This window comes from Papio anubis, chromosome 2 (assembly GCF_008728515.1).
Source record: "Papio anubis isolate 15944 chromosome 2, Panubis1.0, whole genome shotgun sequence".
NCBI classification, from domain to species: Eukaryota; Metazoa; Chordata; class Mammalia; order Primates; family Cercopithecidae; genus Papio; species Papio anubis.
The window spans coordinates 87,908,211-87,931,702 of record NC_044977.1 but is presented as its reverse complement, the minus strand read 5'-3'; the positions used below and the strand labels follow the sequence as shown (position 1 = coordinate 87,931,702).

The following is a 23,492-nucleotide window of genomic DNA, read 5'->3' as shown; positions in this document are numbered from 1 at the left end:
TCTAGAGTAAAATTTCCATCCTTGAGCATGAATCCCTGTCTTGTTCTCCAAAAAGCCCCAGTGAGATGTGATGCTGAGAAGCTGATTTAAGCAGTATGGAACAAAGCATAAAGAACTACAGATTAGATTGAGTTCAAAAGGGCTCCAAGAGAGCAGATGGTCTATCCCTTAATTGTTGAGAAAACTGGCTCAGGGAGGGTAAATGACTTGCCCAAGGTGAGCTTCCTAGTAAATTATTAGAAGCGATGCTCTTCCGATATGGCTTCTGGTTAACTGTTCTTATGTACTCAGAACACGGCTAAAGAAATTGTAGCCAGATAAAGAAATTCTAGTCAAACTAACCAGCAGTCTCCAAGTGAACAGTCAGGTAGGTAATAACAAGAAATGACTCACGACTTAGTTTTTTGTTGTTGCTGTTTTTTTTTTTTTTTTTTTTCTGAGACGGGAGTTTTGCTCTTGTTGCCCAGGCTAGAGTGCAATGGCATGATCTCAGCTCACCACAGCCTCTGCCTCCTGGGTTCAAGCAGTTTTCCTGCCTCAGCCTCCCCAGTAGCTGGGATTATAGGCGCCTGCCACCACGCCCGGCTGCTTTTTTTTTTTTTTTTTTTGAGATGGAGTTTCACTCTTGTTGCCCAGGCTGGAGTGCAATGGTGCGATCTCTGCTCACTGCGACCTCCACCTCCTGGGTTCAAGCAATTCTCCTGCCTCAGCCTCTCGAGTAGCTGGGATTACAGGCATGCACCACCACGCCCAACTAATTCTGTAATTTTAGTAGACAGGGTTTCTCCATGTTGGTCAGGCTAGTCTCGAACTTCCGACCTCAGGTGATCTGCCCGCTTCGACCTCCCAAAGTGCTAGGATTACAGGCGTGAGCCATCGCGCTAGGCCATGCCCGGGTAATTTTTGTAATTTTAGTAGAGACAGGGTTTCACTATGTTGGCCAGGCTGGTCTCAAACACCCGACCTCAGGTGATCCGCCCGCCTTGGCCTCTCAAAGTGTTGGGATTACAGGCGTGAGCCACCGTGCTCGGCCAACTTAATTTTTATTAAAAAAAATATTTACTAAGATCCTATAGTATAGTCATCCCTTGGTATTCATGGGGAATTGGTTTCAGGATCTCCTTTGGATACCGAAATACATAGATGTTCAAGTCCCTGATATAAAATGTTGTAGTATTTGCAAATAACACATGCACATCCTCCTGTATACTTTAAATCATCTCTAGATTACTTATAATACCTAATACATTAAAAATGCTACATTGTTTTGTTATACTGTATTGCTTAGGACATGACAAGAAAAAAATCTATACATGTACAGTAAAGATGCAATTAAAATTTTTTTTTTCTATCTGTAGTTGGTTGAATCCTTGGATGTGGAAGCTATGGATACAGAGGGCCAACTGTACTTAGAAGTAAATATTTTGTATGTTTCCTATCCTGCAGGTGGAAGAAAGTTCATTCCTCAGGCAAACTATATGTGGCTGTATAGGTCTTCTGGTCCAGTCCTCTGACTACTTGCACTACTCCTGGATCATGAAGAAGCCAAAGGCCAGATATTTTCTCTCCAAGGTTCAAAATACACTTTTTTAAAACACAGAAGGAAAAATCAAGAACTAACAGTTGAGAAAATAAATATCTATCCTTAAGATTTTTAGGCTTCTCAGAAATACCTATCTTCCTAGCATTGTGGAACTCAAGGCAAACAAAGTGATTTAATTAGGAAAGAAACGGACAAGAGCCTGTTCCTGCGAGAGTTGGGATCATCCTCATAACTGTGTCTTCACTCTGTCTGCTTATTTCCTGCTCATTGTGGACCTTAGACAATTCTGCCATTTTCTTTCCTCAGCACTTTTTTTTTTGTGTGTTAAATAAGTTTGTTAGGTGATGGCAAAATGTTAGATATTTCACCTAGTGGAAACTCCTTCTCCAAGGAGACATCCTGGGGCAATGATGTGACAGGAAGAGTTCTCTCATTCTAAGTCTTTGGCAAGTGGATAATACAAGGGAAGTTGGGACAAAGTTCCAATACCACAGAGCTCCACATCTGGGCAGAGATTAGAACACAGATGACTTTAACCTTCAGGAAGTCTCTAAAGAAAAATTTCAGAATCTGACTTTGAAGTCAAATGCGGTTTGATTAGGTCTCGCACGTGGGGTGGACTTTAAAAGGAAGACAGAGGAATTCAATTTTGAAGCTCTAAGCTTAGAGGATCTCTTCAATAAACAGGACAGGATGAAATTAGTCCTCGTTGTAGCAATTTCAAGAGCTTAACAGTTCAGTCAAGGCCCTGACCTGGACCAGGGGGCACTCACCCCATTTCCATCTGGGTTTCAGCACACTAAGCCCAATTATCATTAGGTTTTTCTGTATGAAGCTGCAAATACTCTCAGATGGGAGTAAATCTAGGGCAGATTTTTATAAGATTTTCAAAGAGGAGAAAAAGTTTTTAACTAAATTTTGCCAGTGAAGTAAAAGAAGGGCAAGCGGTTCATTCTTTCAATGCCTGTAATTCTGATACTTGGCAGCGTTGAGTGAGACATACCCAAAATGTGGAAATCTAGTTGTATATAAGAAATTGCTCTAATTTAATAACTGAAATTTACTGTTTTAGCACTCGTATTACTAGTAGTATCCTTTCTCCATTTGTATCATTTATTCCTTAGGAAAAGGATGTGTAATTGATTTCCAGCCTCGAAGCAAGCAAAACTTCTATTACTAGAGTCACTTATGACCTTCTTTGAAAAAATCCAGTTTCATCTTTCGTTTACATTTTCCCAGATCCTTACAGTGCCTTAGAGACTGAGAGCCACTGGCCCATTGATTTTAATCTGGCTGCCAGAAAAAACTCAGAGCCAACTTCATACTTTTTTATAATAATAACTGTATTAGCTTGGGCAGCTGGTATGTTTGCTTTATCTTTTTCCAATATGGAGGCTGAGCCTTATATCCATGACTTCTGAAAGTTTAAAATACTTTCTGAAATGAGACAAACTCTATAACCAAAACATAACCATGACAAAGCCCTATTTGATACTTCTGGCTACTGCTTTCTTTCTTTTTTTTTTTTTTGAGACGGAGTCTCGCTCTATCCCCCAGGCTGGAATGCAGTGGCACAATGTAGGCTCATTGCAAGCTCCGCCTCCCGTGTTCACAGCATTCTCCTGTCTCAGCATCCAGAGTAGCTGGGACTACAGGTGCCCACCACCATGCCCGGCTTATTTTTTGTAGTTTTAGAAGAGACGGGGTTTCACCGTGTTAGACAGGATGGTCTCGATCTCCTAACCTCGTGATCTGCCTGCCTCGGTCTCCCAAAGTGCTGGGATTACAGGCATGAGCCACTGTGCCCAGCTCTGGCTACTGTTTTCAATGCCACTCTACTTTTCAGATTTTTCTTTTTTTTTTTTTTTTTTTGAGACGGAGTCTCGCTCTGTCGCCCGGGCTGGAGTGCAGTGGCCGGATCTCAGCTCACTGCAAGCTCCGCCTCCCGGGTTCACGCCATTCTCCGGCCTCAGCCTCCCGAGTAGCTGGGACTACAGACGCCCGCCACCTCGCCCGGCTAGTTTTTTGTATTTCTTAATAGAGACGGGGTTTCACCATGTTAGCCAGGATGGTCTCGATCTCCTGACCTCGTGATCCGCCCGTCTCGGCCTCCCAAAGTGCTGGGATTACAGGCTTGAGCCACCGCGCCCGGCCTACTTTTCAGATTTTTCTTAGAATTTCTCAATGTCTTTTCCTCCTCCTTCAAACCATTAACTGTGAATAGTTTCTTTATCCTTCCCCATTTTTGGAAAGGTGCATATAATTAAATCCCAGGTCTTGTAACTGGCATAATCATTCTCCTTTTTAAAATCAACACCTTTAAGCATATTAATGTATAAAATACATTTTAAAAGAATTCAAAACCAGGACTGTTCATCATTGTGCATTCAAGGGGCCATAATACTTAAGGGGAGCCAGGTGTGGTAGCTCCTGTCTGTAATCCCAGCACTTTGAGAGGTTGAAGTGGGAGGACTGCTTGAGCCCAGGAGTTTGAGACCAGCCTGGGCAACATAGTGAGACACCACCTCTTTAAAAAAACTTAGCCACGCATGGTGGCACATGCCTGTGATCCTAGCTACACATGAAGCTGAGGTGGGAGGATTGTTTGAACCCAGAAGGTCATGGCTACAGTGAGCCATGATGGTGCCACTGCACTCCAGCCTTGGCAACAGAGTAAAACTGTCTCAAAAAAGACAAAAAGGCCAGGAATGGTGGCTCACACATGTAATCCCAGCACTGTGAGAGGCCAAGGCAGGTGGATCACCTGAGGTCAGAAGCTCGAGACCAGCCTGGCCAACATGGCAAATCCCGTCTCTACTAAAAATACAAAAATTAGCTGGATATGATGGCATGCGCCTGTAATCCCAGCTACTTAGGAGGCTGAGGTAGGGGAATCACTTGAACCCAGGAGGTGGAGGTTGCAGTGAGTCAAGATCATGCCACTGTACTCTAGCCTGGGAGACAGAGTGAGACTCCATCTCAAAAAAAAAAAAAAAAAAAAAAAGACAAAAAAATACTTAGGAGGACAACAGTTCAGATCATAGAAACTGTTGTAATAAGTACACTACGATTTTAGAATTTCATAGGAAATGGGACATAAAGGGTCCTGTGCTAGCAAAATAAGTATATTACAACAATTTTCCAATTGATGCAAGTCAACTGTCTTGAGAAATGGCTGCTTTTTCTAATTGGCACAAAGTTTATGCACTAGCAGAGGCTCTATTCTGAATTCCTGATGTGAGATGGCAAATGTGACTTTCCAGGATCACCATCAACACTATCCTGTGGAACCCAACCCAACCTGAAACACCTAAATCAGTCACTTGTTCTCCCCCTGGCTGATCAGCAATTTCTAGAAGACTTCTGCAGCCCTTCTACATCCTATTTTCCTTTTAATATTTTGTGCCACAATGTTAGTCCTTGGCTTTCATACTTTGTGGCTGACCACTCTGTCAAATACCCTTATCAATATTCTTCCTCTAAAGCTACTATTACTACATATACTAATATTTACAAATACACACACACAATTCCTATATACATTTGTAAATTATAGCTACTAATACTTCTACCAAATGCTAAACACTATGTACTCTCATTTAATCTTCAAATTCAGAATCAAGTGCAATTATTACCCAAACTATGCAGACGTAAAAACTGAGGCTTAGGGACAGCAAATGAATGCCTAAGGCCATTAAAGTAACTAACCAGAACAGACATTTGAATCAGCTGATAATCACCATGCTGCTTTTATGACCCTTCCTTTCCCAAAAGTTGGCGCGGCCCTGCGCAGTGATGCATGCCTATAGTCCCAGCTACTCAGGAGGCTAAGGTGGGAGGATCACTTGAGCCCAGGAGTTTGAGGCTGCAATATGCCATGATCACACCTGTGAATAGCCACCGCACTCCAGTCTGGGCAACAGAGCAAGACCCTGTTTCCTAAAAAAAACCAGTTGTTACTTACCAATGGCCTCTCTAATCAAAGTCAACCCTGTTTACAGGCTTTAAGGTGTCCCAGCATTTAGCTCCCAAGCCTTAAGAGCTTCAGTTGTGCTTACTAGTAAGCTAAGTAAACCCAAAGGTTCTTTCTTTTACAAGGCTTGTTATATTTCACCTTCAAGTCTTCAAGAAATAAAATCTCTTCATTCATCTTTTCCAATGAGTATTCCCAGACAAGTAACATCTGACTAAAAACAAAACCAAAATCTACCAAGTCCTGATGTCAATAGGTGCTACTTCAAGAAAATAATCAGCTACATTTACTGAGTACTTACTGCATCCAGACCCAGTTCTAAGAGCTTTAAAAGTATTAACTAACTGGGTCCTCACAGCCATCCCATGAAGGTACTGTCATTAACTTGTTTTACAGATAAAGTTGAAATGAGGCTTAGATCACACAGCTAATAAGAACAGTTGGGATTGGAACTTAGGCAGTCAGGCTCTAGAACTCAGGGTTATAATACTACCCAATGATGTCCCCCATTTCTATTTCCACTACCACCTAGTTTTAATGCCATACATTATGAATGATATGAAAGAAGACAATCATGGTCTTTTTCTTAAATTTACCATTTAATTAAGAAAATTTTCTTTCGGAAAATATTAGGAAGATGACAATGATAACATTGCAATTTTACTGAGTGGAATACATACGGTAGTAACATGTGGGTAAGCTCAAGACACTGAACTTTCAAGGGAAAGTACAGTGGGAAAATAATCTTTCCTAAAGCTATCTGGACAATCATGCAACGATCCTACACAACTGCTTACTAGTGTACCTTATGCAATTATTTTACTACCTTGCTTCCAAATGACTTCATTTGTTTTCAACCTGCCTCTTTCCTTGGCCTATATGTTCCTGGCAGGTAAAAGAGATGACTAAACATTCTCCTTTACGAACTGTAAGAGCAGAGTTTAGTGTTCTATAAGCAACTGATATTCTGTGAACGTCAGATGGCAAATGTGAAAACAAAGCACTACACAAGGGGCTGTTTTGAAATCATAAGTAACATGCAAAAGAATGTTTTTTATAAAAGACATGAACAAGATCAGAGACTGAGGAAATGTATTCATGCTCAAGAAGCACTGACCCAATGCATAGATGTCCACATGCACTAATGTCACTGGACTATGAAGCTGATTTTGATCCCTCCACCACCCTCAATCTGTAAAAGGCATCCCTGAAAGGGAATCAGCACCTGCCAGTCCTGCACCAGCACTGCCACCTTCTACCTTTTGCTACAGAAACACAGCCACAATGATTGGTGAGGGGGCTTTCTGTCCCTGGCAAAGCTAGCAACAAATTAAGGCTACTCCTGAACTAGGTTAATTCTGAATTTATTTTGCTAACAAGATTTTTTAAACTGTACTGCTTTCTTTATTCATAAAATAAACTGGCACCCCAATAAAGACTTTTTTCACATGCTTAAGGCTTCACTTTTCACCTAATCAGTACTGATCATGCCACAGAAGGTACACTTTAAAAGGATGTTTATGCATAAAAAAGGACTGCACACCTGGAGAGCCTCCTGAGACCCAACATCTCACTGTCATGAGTGTTCCTGGGAAAGCAGAAACAAACATTACATGTAAAGAGAAACAAAACAAGCAACATTGGAGGGTCATGTATAAACCATGTATGGTTGAAGAAAAAGATTATTCAGTCCAAAGATAATATTTGAAACATTTCAACAAGGAAGACAGATGTTGGCAGAAAGAATGCACCCCCAGAATGAAGAGAATATACCCACAATCAATTTTTCTCACATTCTTTGGTATTAAAAAAAGGCGAAGGCAGAATCACAGCAGCACTTAGAAGTCAAGTGGTACTTGGAAAACTCAGCCCTGACTTCTGTGGCCAAGATTAGCTTAATCTTCTAGGCTACTGTCTGCCTGACTTCTGAAGAAATCTCTTATTACCAAAACCTCTCAATATAACTCTGATCGTGTTATTTCCTTTTTCATAGTCCAAAGTGTAAGACTGAATTCTTTCAATCTTTTAACGTCCACTCATGTCTATATTTCAAACTCAGATTCTTTTATTACTGTAGTGGATGATCTATATGGTTCTTTTGTGTTTTTCACTTCATTTGTACAAAACAATTCCTAAGAAACCTGTTCATAAACAGATTTTTTGTCTGAAGTAAGATTTATTTTATTTTATTTTAAGAACATAATGCTTAACTGTCTTTTTACAGGAGGTTTTAGGGCAAAACCTTTTTTTTTTTTTTTTTGAGATGGAGTTTTGCTCTTGTCGCCCAGGCTGGAGTGCAATGGCACAATGTCGGCTCACTGCAACCTCCACTTCCCAGGTTCAAGTGATTCTCCTGCCTCAGCCTCCTGAGTAGCTGGGATTACAGGCGCCTACTACCACGCCTGGCTAATTTTTTGTATTTTTAGTAGAGATGAGGTTTCACCACGTTGTCCAGGCTGGTCTTGAACTCCTGACCTCAAGTGATCCATCTCCCTCGGACTTCCAAAGTGCTGGGATTACAGGTGTGTGCCACAGCGCCTGGCCAAAAACTTTCTTTTAACTTATTTGGGTGTCCCACAGACTACTAGCCACAGAGATAAGTAATTTTTTAGTATCTGGCCTGGGCTAATGCTTCGTTGGAACTGTTTTCTTAATACTCAGCTAATTTAAGATCTTTCTTTTCATCCAGTGTTGGCACAAATTGTACCATCACTTTTGCCTCCATTACCTTCTTTTGCCTGAGAAGTTTTTATCTTTGATAGGTGACTGATCTGGAAAACACAGGTGATGCTGTAGTAGAGTTACATAATTACACTCAAAGTTGTTCTTGACTTGATGTCTTTGATCTGGTTTCACACTTTTCCTCCGCTGTCCCTGGTATAACAAGGAATTAAGAACTTGGAAGGATGAAATTCATAGGCCAGTAATGGAGGAGACGCACATCTCAGGGTATACCAATCAATTTAGTTACTATGGTAAAGCTTAAAAATTTCTCCAAAATGCTATCTATAAATAGGAAAGCAGGACAGCTTCTCTTTTCTAAACTACTTTTTAAATTCTTCTTAGTGGATCTCTTAATTCATGTACAGACTGTGTCAACAGTTACTAAAGACTTCATTCAACTTTGAATCTGCCAAGCCTTGCTACTAGTGATTAGCTTACTCCTTATTGAAGGTATCTTCCCTGAATTGACTATTGCTGCAAAGATGGTGAGGCAGTCACGATTAAAGGAGAATACAGTGTTCCACAACGATCAGGCGAGAGAAACTCTGTATGGTGAGAGATAGTCTTGCAAAATTCCTTATAGGATCCCAGCTTCAGAATCTCACAGTAAGATCCCCTTCCACAAAACCCGTGAGGAGAAAAGGTTAGGGAACTTGAGAGAAAGGTTAGATAGGAAAAAAACCCAAAAATCTAGCTCAACATTTTATGAGCTATAAGAAGTTATGATTTGTTATTTTATAATCTGACATTCTTATAATGGCAAATAAAGATGAGGTGAACAAGGACAAACAAAGGGTAGGACCAATGGCTTACCTCACTGCAGTGGTAGTATCAAATTTCTGCTTACCTTTCCTAATTCAAATTGCATCTTTGTAATTCACCATGTAGAAATTACCCAAGTTAGATTTAAGTGGCATTCTTAAAAAAAAAAAAAAAAAAAACCCCAGACGGCAAAAAGAATAACATGTTTTGCCAAGCTACATATGTAGTAGTCATTTTCATCTGGGTCATCTAAAAGTAACATGGCACTTTTACAAAAAAAAACTAACCATCCAATTGCAAATGAATTTTAAAAGACAACACATTACCATATATTTAAAGCTTACAACTTGATAGCTTAAAAATATATATATTTTCTTCACCTATCTAAAACAAAATAAATAGTAACTGAGATGTCCCCAGCTATAAGAAGAATATATACCTTTTTCTTTTGGCACTACCGGTATCAGAGGTGGCTGAAGAGATCATGCTGTCTCCGTCCTCAATATCGTCTCTCCTGGCAAGCTCTTTCTTCTTTGCCTAAAACAGAGCAGATGTCAGGAGTCGAGCTCACGCTGCCAAACACTCTTCTGAATATATGAATGTTAAAGAGCTAGACATATCGGATTCACTCAGAAAAATACAAACACATGCAGGATGTACAAAATGAAAGAGTCACTAAACATTTTCAATAACTAATTTTAACAAAAGCCTGCATGACAAAAAGAGTAGGCTAAAAAACAGATCTACAGGGTTGAGGAGTCAATACCAGCCAAAGCATTTATGACTATAATGGGTGCTAACTGGTTAAAAGCACCGAGGCAAGTTGTAGAAGCATCCTGCTCTGGTCCTATTTAAGCAAAACCAACTCAAAGAGGGCCTTTGGTACTTCTGACTTCTTTTTTTTGTTTGTTTTTGTTTTTGTTTTTTTTTTAGACGGAGTCTCGCTTTGTCGCCAGGTTGGAGTGCAGTGGCACCATCCCCGTTCACCACAACCTCCATTTCCCGGGTTCAAGCAATCCTCATGCCTCAGCCTCCAGAGTAGCTGGGATAACAGACACACGCCACTATCGCTGGGCTAATTTTTGTATTTTTTGTAGAGACGGGGTTTCATCATGTTGGCCAGGCTGATCTCGAATTCCTGACGTCTCGTGATCCACCCGCCTCGGCCTCCCAAAGTGCTGGGATTACAGGCGTGAGCCACTGCACCCGGCCAGTACTTCTGACTTCTAAGGGGCAGTGTGGCTAAGAATAAAGTTTAACGCAAGAAGTGAAAGAAGATCTACTTTTCAACACATGCATTTTTAAAGGCCTTCTGCCAAACAGAGCTGAAAGTCCAAGCGCAGCAGGCTTAGGGAATGTACAGAGTACTAAAAAGGTAACACCTGAAACTCTTAGCACTAAGGTTCAGTGTTAATCATATAAAATGAAGATTCTATGGGTGATCTAAAATTGCCTTTGTTGCTTCCTTGTTCAGAGATTTGCCTTTCCAGAAAGATTCTACCAAAAACTGTCAGATAGACCCAATTTGTATTTCATATCTACCTTTTCATCTCAAAACCTGTAGATGAACCATGACCTGAGACATCCTTCCAAGGGTTCTCAGAAAGGATCTGATAAATTTACAGACAATATACAAAGATTAATTCGCTTTCAGATGTCCTTTCTCACAGAATCAGTCCTACCTTAACAAAGTCTAGAACCACAGGAATAAAATCTAAATGATGGAATATCATCTGTGATTGGTGGGTGACTTCATGAGAATCCCAAAATTACTGTACAGGCACCAATCCCTGCTTCCTCCAATCAGAAAGCTAACCCCCATCTCAACTATTATTTCTACTCTATATAGCCATGACAACTCCAAAAAAATATTCAGCAGTACTTGTGGATGAAATACATAATAAATACATATTATAATATGTAAGTATAACATATAAACTCTCTATATATGTGTGCGTGTGTGTGTGTGTATATATATATTTTGTTTGTTTGTTTGAGACAGGGTCTCACTCGGTTACCCAAGCTGGAGTGCAGTGGCACAATCTCGGCTCACTGCAACCTCCACCTCCCAGGCTCAAGAAATCTTCCCACCGCAGCCTCCTGAGTAGCTGGGACTACAGGCATGTGCCATCAGGACTGGCTAATTTTTGCAGTTTTTGTAGAGATGGGGGTCTCGTTATGCTGCCCAGGCTGGTCTTGAACTCCTGAGCTCAAGTGATTCTTCCAACTTGGCCTCCCAAAGTGCTGGGATTACAGATGTGAGCCACCGCACCCAGCCAAATGATGTAATATTACTGCTAAGGGTGGGGGGGATCACACATCTTACTAGAACACACTCAAAACATGCAAAATTATTTTAATCATATATACAACAAACTCAGCAAAAACAACAAATCAAACCTGCATAACTTGCTGCAATTTTAGAACTCGCTTGTAGATGGCTGAATTGGGCACATTATAGCGTTTGGCATTTTCAAACATCAAATTCAGATCACACTCCAAATGATCTAAAGTTTCATATTCTTGATTCTTCAGTTTTGTTCTGTGAAAGACAAAGAAATTGTTAGAATTTTCTGTCATGAAAATTATGAAACATTCTTCCTGAAAGTCCAATGCAAAATCTTAAAAGCACTAGATGGTATCTTCACTGGTAATACTGATTAGGAACTTAAAATGAATTTTGAGATACAAAGTAAGGAGGCAAAAGCACCATTACATTAAGATAATACGACAGTTTACTTGAAAATCCAAAAGAATAAACTAAAACACTGTAAGAAATAATAAGAGGACCTAGTAAAGTGGTCAATTACAAACCAAATATTCTACTTGGAAAAAACCCTAATGGAAAAATCCTGATAATAGTTAGTAAGTGAACGTTATGAAGGTACAAAAAATAGGGAGGTTTTAAGTGACCTCAATGAAGAATCACTGTGATCTACCCATTTCTGAAAACAAAAGACCATTCTAGTTCATAAGGGTTAAACAGACAGTACTGACAGTGCAAAATATTTATAAACAATAAAGAGTGGTCTTACGATGGTAAAAGAGAGACAGATATGTCAGAGTCCATTCACTTCTACTCTTCCAATATAAACACATAACAAATAACAGCTTAAAGTTGGGATTTTTACTTAAAAGTCTTAAGATTTCAAGTATCTCCCTTAAACACAATCATTATTATTGTATCTACTATCATAAAGCCCTTATGTACTTTGTACAAAGTAGAGTCACTATTTGCTGTAACACTATATGGATTTAGACAGGACAGACTTTAAATCTTTTGACTGTAGCATTCGCATGTTAACCACCACAATCACAAAGATAGTTAACAATAACATGTATAAACAGCTTCACAGAATAAATACATTTTCTCTTAGAATGGCATCTGCACAGACGGGTGCGGTGGCTCACGCCTGTAATCCCAGCACTTTGGGAGGCCAAGGCAGGCGGATCACGAGGTCGGGAGATGGAGATCATCCTGGCTAACACGGTGGAATCCCGTCTCTACTAAAAATACAAAAAATTAGCCATGTGTTGTGGCAGGCGCCTGTAGTCCCAGCTACTCTGGAGGCTGAGGCAGGAAAATGGCGTGAACCCGGGAGGCGGAGCTTGCAGTGAGGAGAGATCACGCCACTGTGCTCCAGCCTGGGCAACAGAGCCAGATTCCGTCTCCAAAAAAAAAAAAAAAAGAATGGCATCTGCATGTCAAGTTTTATTTAAAATTTACCAAAATCATATTCAGATTCTGTGTTGTGCTCCAACAGATGAATATTAGAGAACATCTCTGTGATGAAGCAAATAACAACTAAGAACAAATTCAGCTCTCAGTACCAGGTTGTGTAGCTAGCACCTAGAGTTCAAAATACAGCCTCAGACTTATTCCCGTCAACTCAAAGGGTGGAGTGCTAGATGTTCTCAACACCCTCAAATAGACAGAAAACCCAAACTTGCAAATGACAACGAATAATAAACCTGCAGATATTTATCAGATTACTATTAATCAAGGGTAGTAGGGGAGGAAAAAGAAAAAAAAATAGGAGGGACAAATCCCAGTACAGCAGAAGGTAGCATATGGAGTACACACTATCTAGTTCTTGCTTACTCTTCCATTTTTGTTGCTTTTGGGGAAACTCAACTATCTTCCTTCTGCCAATAGATCTTCCTAGGGGTACACTGTACAATATAGTAGCCACTAGCCATGTGTGGCTATTTAAATTAAAATTAAATAAAACTTAAAATCTAATTCCTTAATTGCACTAGCCACATTTCAAGTGCTCAATAGCCACATGTGACTACTGTCTATCACACTGGAATATTGACAATAAACATTTTCATCATTGCAGAAAGTTCGGTTGAATAGCACTGCCCCTACACTTCCCTGTTGCTCTGTAGACCACAATGGAAGGGATCGTAGGCACAGTAAGGCTCCTGTCAGGCACCACTGGCTCACAATCCTCGGAAGGCAGCAATATCAGACATAATAGTTGACCCTTCAGAACTTTAGTATGCTGGGCTTCAATAATTTCCCTATTCCTTACTCTCCCCTGTGTGCCACACAACTGTCATAAATTAGAAAGGGGAGGGGAGATATTACTGACTTAAAGCAAAGTTTATATTAGAAAATTTCAACTTGGAAGAAGGCTGTGTTGGCAGGGGACTGAGCTGGCTAAGAATTTATCTATTTTCGAACTAAGCTACTGTAATAAGACTATTTAAATAATTTTTAAAAAAAAGAATGAAGGAGAAAGGAAACCAAGAACAAAAATTGTTCATAAATTTGAACAGGGAACAACTTAACATCTGCAAGACTATCACTACCTTTTCTCAAGGCAAAGAATATAAAAGACATATTTCTAGGCTATTTCCCTAATGAATGTCAGTCTTAATTTCCATGTTATTTTAATAAGACCAAATAAACTAATTTTCTGTATCCTACTTGTATACAGGACCTCCAAAGTCTGGATTAAATAAAAGGACCGTAAATCCTACTGATCAAGGCCAGGCGTGGTGACTCACGCCTGTAATCTCAGCACTTTGGGAGGTCAAGGCGGGCAGACCGTTTGAGCTCAGGATTTTGAGGCCAGCCTGGGCAACATGGCAAAACCCTATCTCTATTAAAAAGAAAAAAAAAAAAAAGAAAAAAAAAGAAAAAAAAAATATATATAAAATCTTACTGATCAAATGGTGAAAACAAAAGTTACAAATGCAAAAGCATGAAACATACTTTGCTAGCCAGCCTTATTTCCTAGAATCCAGCAAGCACAAGAATTTTAATCCCTACTATTTGGAAGCTTAATTATCTGCCATGAAGCCAACTTACTGTTACTTAGCTAAGGTAGTTTTATCTGCTTCTTGACTCTATCTGGGTATTTTGCTATAAAGCATCATATTTTATAATATTACTTCTTCCTTTCTGTTGAGACAGGGTCTTACTCTGTTACCCAAGCTGGAGTGCAGTGGCATGATCTTGGCTCACTGCAACCTCCATCTCCCACGTTCAAGCGATCCTCCCGTGTCAGCCTCCCAAAGTGCTGGGATTCCAGATGTGAGCCACCTCCCCTGGCCAACTTTTGATATTTTTTAGTTTATTTTTAATTTAAATAAACAAGAAGGTACAGCGGAACCAATTAAACTGTTTTTCTGTTCTTTTTTTTTTTTTTTTTGAGACGGAGTCTCGCTCTGTCGCCCAGGCTGGAGTGCAGTGGCCGGATCTCGGCTCACTACAAGCTCCACCTCCCGGGTTTATGCCATTCTCCTGCCTCAGCCTCCCGAGTAGCTGGGACTACAGGCGCCCGCCACCTCGCCCGGCTAGTTTTTTGTACTTTTAGTAGAGACGGGGTTTCACCGTGTTAGCCAGGATGGTCTCGATCTCCTGACCTTGTGATCCGCCCGTCTCGGCTTCCCAAAGTGCTGGGATTACAGGCTTGAGCCACCGCGCCCGGCCGTTTTTCTGTTCTTTATACCAAAAAGTCTAAGAATTTTTATTGATTTCCTGAAAACAATAAATATCTTCGAAAATTTATAACATAAGAAAGGAGCTTGGAAGGTACAGGTAATATCAAAATTCACAGAGATTGATTAAAAGATGGAAGGCAAATCAAGTGATTTTGAACACATTCATTTGATTCCAACTTAAGATTTTTGGTTAACTTTTCTTAAAGATATTTTTTTTTTTTTTTTTTTTTTTGAGACGGAGTCTCGCTCTGTCGCCCAGGCTGGAGTGCAGTGGCCGGATCTCAGCTCACTGCAAGCTCCGCCTCCTGGGTTCACGCCATTCTCCCGCCTCAGCCTCCCGAGTAGCTGGGACCACAGGCGCCCGCCACCTCGCCCGGCTAATTTTTTGTATTTTTTAGTAGAGACGGGGTTTCACCGTGTTAGCCAGCATGGTTTCGATCTCCTGACCTCGTGATCCGCCCATCTCGGCCTCCCAAAGTGCTGGGATTACAGGCTTGAGCCACCGCGCCCGGCCTTCTTAAAGATATTTATTCCTTTGAATGTTTTGAATTTTTATGATTCTTTGGGAATGGTCACCTGTTCAGCTTTTTACAGAAACAGAAATTTTAGCTATTGTGAATGCTGCTGCTGTGAACATAGGTTTACAAATCCCTCTTTGAGACCCTGCTTTCATTTCTTTGGGGTACATATGCAAAATGGAATTTCTTAATCATATGGTAATTCTATGTTTAATTTTTTGAGGAACTGCCACACTGTTTTCCACAGTGTCTATACCATTTTACATTCCCACTATCTGCACAGAGGTTCCAATTTCTCCACATACACACCAATAATAATAATAATAATAATAATAATTTTTTTAAAGTAACCATAATAATAATAATAATTTTTTTAAAGTAACCATCCTAATGAGTGTGAAGCGGTGTCACACAGCAGTTTTGAACTGCATTTCCCTAATAACTAGTGATGCTGAGCATCTTTTCATGTGCTTATTAGCCAGCTGTATATTTTCTCTGGAGAAAGGTCCACTCAAGTCCTTTGCCCATTTCTGAATTGGGTTGTTTTTTTGTGGTTGAGACATCCTACTATTTTTAATGATAGTATTGTGATTTAAGTATTCTGTCTGGTAGCCCAATGATCACTTTAACATTTTCTAAACAGAAAAAGAGAACAAGATGAATCATCTTTCTGGTATGGTTTCAGTTAATGAATTCTCCAGGAACTGACTATGCTTATCCTGGGGTTTCAACTATAGATACAGAACTTAAATACAGACTGTCATAATTAAAATATTAATAAAAGATGAAGGCTGAAAGATTTTTGTACTTTGTTCAGTTATAAGATAATGAACAGTTAAGGCCGGGTGCAGAGGCTCACGCCTGTAATCCCAGCACTTTGGGAGGCCGAGGTGGGTAGATCATGAGGTCACGAGATTGAGACCATCCTGGTCAAAGTGGTGAAATCCAGTCTCAAATAAAAATACAAAAATTAACTTGGCATGGTGGTGTGCGCCTGTAGTCCCAGCTACTCAGGAGGCTGAGGCAAGAGAATCACCTGAACCCAGGAGGTGGAGGCTGCAATGAGCCGAGATCGTGCCACTGCACTCCAGTCTGGCGACAGAGTGAGACTCTGTCTTCAAAAAAAAAAAGGTAATGAACAATTAAAATTTGAGGTTAAAAAGAAAAAAAAAAAAAAAAACACTATTTTTACCTTTAATATCCTTATCCAGTTTAGGAAGGAATACATTATGTGCAGGCTCAACCACAACAAAATAAAATTATACTGAATAATGCAGAAGACATCTTACCGGATCTGTTGTAGTGATATAGGCATTTTAATTTGCTGGTAATAATCAGGGTATTTTTTCTTTGAAGGCAAATGGAAAAAAGGTTCAGCTATTAGCTGCCCTTGGTTATTCCGACAACTCCTAACTGTGTCATAAAGCTGATAAAAAGGATTTGAAACATCCATAAAGGAAGTGATGCTTTCTGCTTCTGACTCTCCCTCTTCATAACGTGCAGCTGGAAAGACAAAAAAAGTATTTATAAAGGGAAGAATGAGATGAAGAAAGAACCACACTTTAAAGTTCATTTAACAACCTTCCAGACTGAACTAAATACATTTGAAAATTATTATTACTATTATTTTTGAGATAGGGTCTGGCTTTGTCACCCAGGCTGGAGTGCAAGGGCACGATCTTGGGTCACTGCAGCCTCTGCCTCTGGTACTCAAGCAATTCTCCCAGATCAGTCTCCCGAGTAGCTAAGACGACAGGCGCACACTACCACACCCAGCTAATTTTTGGATTTTTCAGTAGAGATGAGGTTTCGTCATGTTGCCCAGGCTGGTTTCAAGCTCCTGAGCTCAGGCGATCTGCCAGCCTCAGCCTCCTAAAGTGCTGGGATTACAGGTGTGAGCTGCCACGTCTGGCCCTTTAAAAAAAAAAATTCTAAGATAAAGGAAATAATTACTTTAAAAAAAAAAAGTCTCTAAGGCTTGGGCGTGATGGCTCACGCCTGTAATCTTAGCACTTTGAGAGGCCAAGGAGGGTGAATCATAAGGTCAGGAGTTCGAGACCAGCCTGGCCAACACGGTGAACCCCGTCTCTACTAAAAATACAAAAATTAGCTGGGCATGGTGGCGTGCGCTTGTAATCCCAGCTACTCAGGAGGCTGAGGCAGGAGAATTGCTTGAACCCAGGAGGCAGAGGTTGCAGTGAGCAGAGATCACACCACTATACTCTAGCCTAGGTGACAGAGCAAGATTCCGTCTAAAAAACAAACACACACAAAAAAACTCTCTAATGTTTATTAAAGATAAGGCTAAAAATGCTTAACATAATTGCAAGTTTAGAGAAATATTACATAGAAATAGAATATTAAATAGTAAAAGTACACTAGTTTTAAAGGTTGCAAAACAGTTTCTTTTTGAAATGTGCTTTCTTCAGAGACTGTCTGCTATACCTGGCCAAAAGGAGCAAGTAACCATTCAGAGATCCCAGAATTAAAACAGTAACATGAAGTTTAGGATAGTATAAATTTAGATTGGGCTGATTCTTTTTTATTTATTTATTTATTCACTTATTTATTTTTTTTGAGATGGGGGTCTTACTCTGTCACCAGGCTGGAGTGCAGTGGCGTGATCTCGGCTCACTGCAACTTCTGCCTTCTGAGTTCAAATGATTCTCCTGTCTCAGCCTCCCGAGTAGCTGGGACTACAGGTGTGTGCCACTATGCCAGGCTAATTTATTTATTTTTTTTGTATTTTAGTAGAGACGGGGTTTCACCATGTTAGCCAGGATGGTCTCGACCTTCTGACCCTGTGATCCACCCACCTCGGCCTCCCAAAGTGCTGGGATTACCGGCATGAGCCACTGCACCCGGCCTAGATTGGGCTGATTCTATCAGACATAATTTAGCCTTAAGTCTCTGTGACTTTGCCCACTGATTTAAAACATCCTTGAGGAGTATTCCCTTGCTGAGGGAATTTTTAGGTAGAAGGAAATCATAAAAACACCAAAGCAAACAAAACGTAATTCATTTTATAAAAATAAAAAATATGTTGCTCATTTCTCCAAACTCCTAAACAGTGTATAAGAACCATAATTTAAATTTTTCTTGATGGATCAGAATAAACATATAGTTGCTATGTACTCCCAGGTAAGAACAATAATCATTTATTAAGAATTTAGGCTAGGCGTGGTGACTCACGCCTGTAATCCCAGCACTTTGGGAGGCCAAGGTGGGCAAATCATGAGGCCAGTAGTTCAAGACCAGCCTGGACAACACGGTGAAACCTCGTCTCTACTAAAAATATAAAAAATTAGCCGGGTGTGGTGGCAGGTGACTGTAATCCCAGCTACTCAGGAGGCTGAGGCAGGAGAATCACTTGAAACCGGAAGGTGGAGATTGTAGTAAGCAGGGATCGCGTCACTGCACTCCAGTGACTCATGCTTGTAATCCTGCCTGGGCAACAGAGCGAGACTCCGCCTCAAAAAAAAAAAAAAAAAATGTAATTATGTGGTTTTTTTTTTTTTTTTGAGACAGAGTCTCGCTCTGTTGCCCAGGCTGGAATGCAGTGGCGCGATCTCGGCTCACTGAAAGCTCCGCCTCCTGGGTTCAGGCCATTCTCCTGCCTCAGCCTCCCAATTAGCTGGGACTACAGGCGCCCGCCACCACGCCCAGCTAATTTTTTGCATTTTTTAGTAGAGACGGGGTTTCACTCTGTTAGCCAGGATGGTCTCGATCTCCTGACCTCGTGATCTGCCTGTCTCGGCCTCCCAAAGTGCTGGGATTACAGGCATGAGCCACCAAGCCCGGCCAATTATGTGTTAAGAGCTTGATAAGTACCAGCCTCAGGTAATCCTAAAACCACCATACAAGATGGGTATCATTTCTTTTTCAAATGGGAAAACTGAGCACATGAGTTTAATTACTTGCACAAGTTCACTCACCACATAAAAGCAGTTGAAGGGGATTAGGAACCAGAGTCATGGAGCTAGAAGCAGGTAAGAATTTGAAACTAGTCTTTTCTGACTCTACTACCTCTGATCTCTCCCCTAAAGAGCCTGCAGTTGGAATGACACCTAGATACATATTTTGTTGCTACTGTAAGTGGCATCTTTTAAAAAAACTGTCAACTGTAATCCTTATACATTTTTTCTGATTCTTACACCTTCATTGCTGCCACTGTAGGCTGGCTAGTACTGTGACTAACAAAGGTAACAGTATTACCTTGTTTCTGTTGGTAAGGGAAATGCTGTTACTTTTCTCCATTAAAAATGGAGATACCCTTGGTGGGCACAGTGGCTTACATCTGTAATCCCGACAATTTGAGAGGTGGAGGTGGGTAGACAGCCTGAGCTCAGGAGTTTGAGGCCAGTATGGGCAAAATGATGAAACCTCATCTCTACCACAAATATAAAAAATTTGCTGGATGTGGCGGCACGTGCCTGTGGTCCCAGCTACACCAGAGGCTGATGTGGAAAGACTGCTGGAGCCTGGGAGGTGGAGGTTGCAGTGAGCTGAGATCACGCCACTGCACTCCAGCCTGGGTGACACAGTGAGACCCAGTCTCAAGAAAAAAGGAGGCTGGGCACAGTAGTTCATGCTTGTAATCCCAGTACTTTGGTAGGCCGAGGCAGGCAGATCATTTGAGGCCAGGAGTTCGAGATCAGCCTGGCCAACATGGCGAAACCATGTCTCTACTAAAAATACAAAAAAAAAAAAAAAAAAATTAGCCAGGCGTGGTGACAGGCACCTATAATCCCAGCTACTCGGAGGCTGAGGCAGGAGAATCACTTGAACCTGGGAGGCGGAGGCTGCAGTGAATAGAGATCACGCCATTGCACTCCAGCCTGGGCAACAACAGCGAAACTCCGTCTCAAGAGAAAAAAAAAGGAGATACTCTGTCAATATCCCCCTCTCTTACTAGTTAGCAAATAATTTTTATCTTGAATGGGAACTGAAACAGTTATCAATGCATCTGCTGAGCAAATCATGATTTTACTCTTATAATTTGTTACTGTGGTAAATATTACTTTTTTAATATTTTCTAATCCTAAACCCAACTCTGTCATTATCTACTATCTTTTATACACACCGCTAGACAATGTGCTTATATTTTGTTCGGCTTTGATATCTAGGTTATATTAGATTCACAGGTTATGTTAGAGTCACAGAATGAACTGCGGAGCTCTTTTTCTATTCTCTGCATGAGTTTATTTAAAATTCTATTCCTTAAATGTTTGGCCTGGTGTTTTCTACTGGGAAGACTGTATTTTATTCTTTTTTTTTTTTTTTTTTTTTTTGAGACGAAGTCTTGCTCTGTCACCAAGGCTGGGGTGCAATGGCATGATCTCATCTCACCGCAACCTCCACCTCCTGGGTTCAAGCAATTCTCCTGCCTCAGCCTCCCGAGTAGCTGGGATTACAGGCATGCACCACCACGTCTGGCTAATTTTTCTGTTTTGAGTAGAGACGGGGTTTCACCATATTGGTCAGGCTGGTCTCAAATTCCTGACCTCATATTCTCTCTTTAAGAGACAAAGTCTCGCTCTGTTGCCAAGGCTAGAGTGTAGTGGCATAATCATAGCTTATGGCAAACTTGAACTCGTGGGTTCAGGCAATCCTCCTGCCTTAGCCTACCAAGTAGGTAAGACTACAGACATGCACCACACCACACCCAGCTAATTTTTCTTTTTCTTTTTGTAGAGGTGAGGTCTCGCTATGTTGCCCAGGCTGGTCTTGAACTCCTGGACTCAAGTGACCTTCCTGCCTCTGCCTTCCAAAATGTTGGCATTATAGGTGTGAGTCAGCCTTTTTATCCTTGAATCCGTTTTAGGCACTTATTTTCTAGAAATCTGTTCATCTAAATTTTTAAATATATCTTCATAACTGTATTCACACCTTTTACTTTTTTTTTTTTTTTTTTTTTTTTTTGAGGGGGAACAAAGTTTTGCTCTTGTTGCCCAGGATGGAGTGCAATGACACAATCTCGGCTCACAGCAACTTCCACCTCCTGGGTTCAGGTGATTCTCCTGCCTCAGGCTCCCAAGTAGCTAGGATTACAGGCATGTGCCACCACGCCCGGCTAATTTTGCATTTGTAATAGAGACGGGGAAAGTTTCTCCATGTTGGCCAGGCTGGTCTTGAAACTCCCAACCAATCTCAGATGATCCCTCCCACCTCAGGCTCCAAAAGTGCTGGAATTACAGGCGTGAGCCATCAAGCCCAGCCTTATTCACACAGTCTTTTTTAAAACTCTGTATGCTCTCCTCCCCGCCAATATTGTTTATTTATGCCTTCTTGATAATCTCACCTCAGACTTGTTTATTTCATTAAGGCTTTTAACAGAATAACTTTTGACTTTATTGATCTTTCCTGTTAAAGGTTTCCTTTCTTTTCGTTTTTTTGGAGACACAGCTGGAGTGCAGTGGTGGGATCACAACTCAATGCAGCCACCTCAACCTCCCAGGCTCAAGTGATCCTCCCATCTCAGCCTCTGGAGTAGCTACACATGGCTAATTTTTAAATTTTTCTGGTAGAATTAGCCAGGTGTGGTGGCAAGTACCTGTGGTCCCAGCTACTAGCGAGGCCGAGGTGGGAGGATTGCTTGAGCCCAGAGGTAGAGGTTGCAGGGAGCCAAGATCACATCACTGCTCCAGCCTGGGTGACAGAGGGAGACCCTGTCTTAAAAAAAAAATTTTTTTTGGCCAGGCGCGGTGGCTCAAGCCTGTAATCCCAGCACTTTGGGAGGCCGAGATGGGCAGATCACGAGGTCAGGAGATCAAGACCATCCTGGCTAACATGGTGAAACCCTGTCTCTACTAAAAAATACAAAAAACTAGCCGGGCGAGTTGGTGGGCGCCTGTAGTCCCAGCTACTCAGGAGGCTGAGGCAGGAGAATGGTGTAAACCTAGGAGGCAGAGCTTGCAGTGAGGTGAGATCCGGCCACTGCACTCCAGCCTGGGCGACAGAGCGAGACTCCGTCTCAAAAAAAAAAATTTTTTTTTTGTAGAGGCAGGGTGTTTCTATGTTGAGCAGGCTGGTCTCAAACTTCTGGACTCAACTGACACTCCTGCCTCAGCCTCTAAAAGTGCTGGCATAACAGGCGTGAGCCAGTGCACCAGCCTGCGTTGTTTTAAGCCACTAAGTTTGTGGCACAGTGTCAGCAGCAATAGGAAACAAATACTTACATGAAGAAGTGTGTTCAAATCTTTATCTTCATTGATTTTCTGTTAAGCTCTTGAGAGAAGAGGGCTCCCAGACTAAAGGAAGTGTTTTAAATTTCTCTGTAAAGTTTCATCTGCTTGTTTTACATATTTTGAGCTCTTCTACAGTTTAATTTGCTGACGAAATTAACCTTCTATCATCATTAGGTAATCCTTTTTATCTGTGTAATGATCTCTATTTGAAAGTCCATCTTATCAAAAGTCAGTGTAGCTACTCTGGTTATTATTTACCTGGTGTATCTTTCAGCCACCCTTTTCTTTTTTTCAAGACAAAAGTCCAATTTTATTATTTTTATTTTTTATTGATTTATTTTCTGAGACAGGGTCTCACTCTGTTGCCCAGGCTGGAGTGGAGTGGTGTGATCACTTCAGCCTCGACCTCCCTGGGCTCAGGATCCTCCCATCTCAGCTTCCGAAGTAGCTGGGACTACAGACATGCACCAACACGCCTGAATAAATTTTGTATTTTTTGTAGAGACAGCGTTTTGCCATGTTGCCCAGGTTGTTCTTGAACTTCCGGGCTCAAGCAATCCTCCTACCTAGGCCTCCCAAAGTGCTGGGATTATGGGTGTGAGCCACCACACCTGGCCTTATCCATCCTTCTAGATTCAACTTTCTTATGTTTTTATATTTGATGTGTCTCTTGTAACCAGCCATATAACCTTTTTTTTTTTTCCCGAGACAGAGTTGTATTGTAAACAGAGTGCCTCTGTTGCCCAGGCTGGAGTACAGTGGTGTGATCTCGGCTCATTGCAGCCTCCACTTCCTCAGTTCACTGCAGCCTCTACTTCCTCGGTTCAAGT

At 41.1% G+C, this 23,492-nt stretch overlaps 1 protein-coding gene across 40 annotated transcripts in view; it reads right to left on the bottom strand.

The window, feature by feature from the left end:
• The window catches only part of PBRM1 (polybromo 1), a 151,468-nt gene that overhangs the window by 82,000 nt on the left and 45,976 nt on the right, over positions 1 to 23,492 (bottom strand). For 30 of the 40 annotated variants that reach the window (XM_017955406.2, XM_021934344.2, XM_021934345.2 and 27 more), the window contains 4 exons: positions 16,765 to 16,978; positions 11,403 to 11,544; positions 9,442 to 9,539; positions 7,060 to 7,104 (listed from right to left, as the gene is read on the bottom strand). In XM_017955406.2, the coding sequence (XP_017810895.1) occupies positions 7,060 to 7,104; positions 9,442 to 9,539; positions 11,403 to 11,544; positions 16,765 to 16,978 (499 nt within the window). The remainder of the gene's footprint in view (positions 1 to 7,059; positions 7,105 to 9,441; positions 9,540 to 11,402; positions 11,545 to 16,764; positions 16,979 to 23,492) is intronic. The other 10 variants (XM_031663298.1, XM_017955412.3, XM_031663293.1 and 7 more) reach the window with 1 other exon arrangement.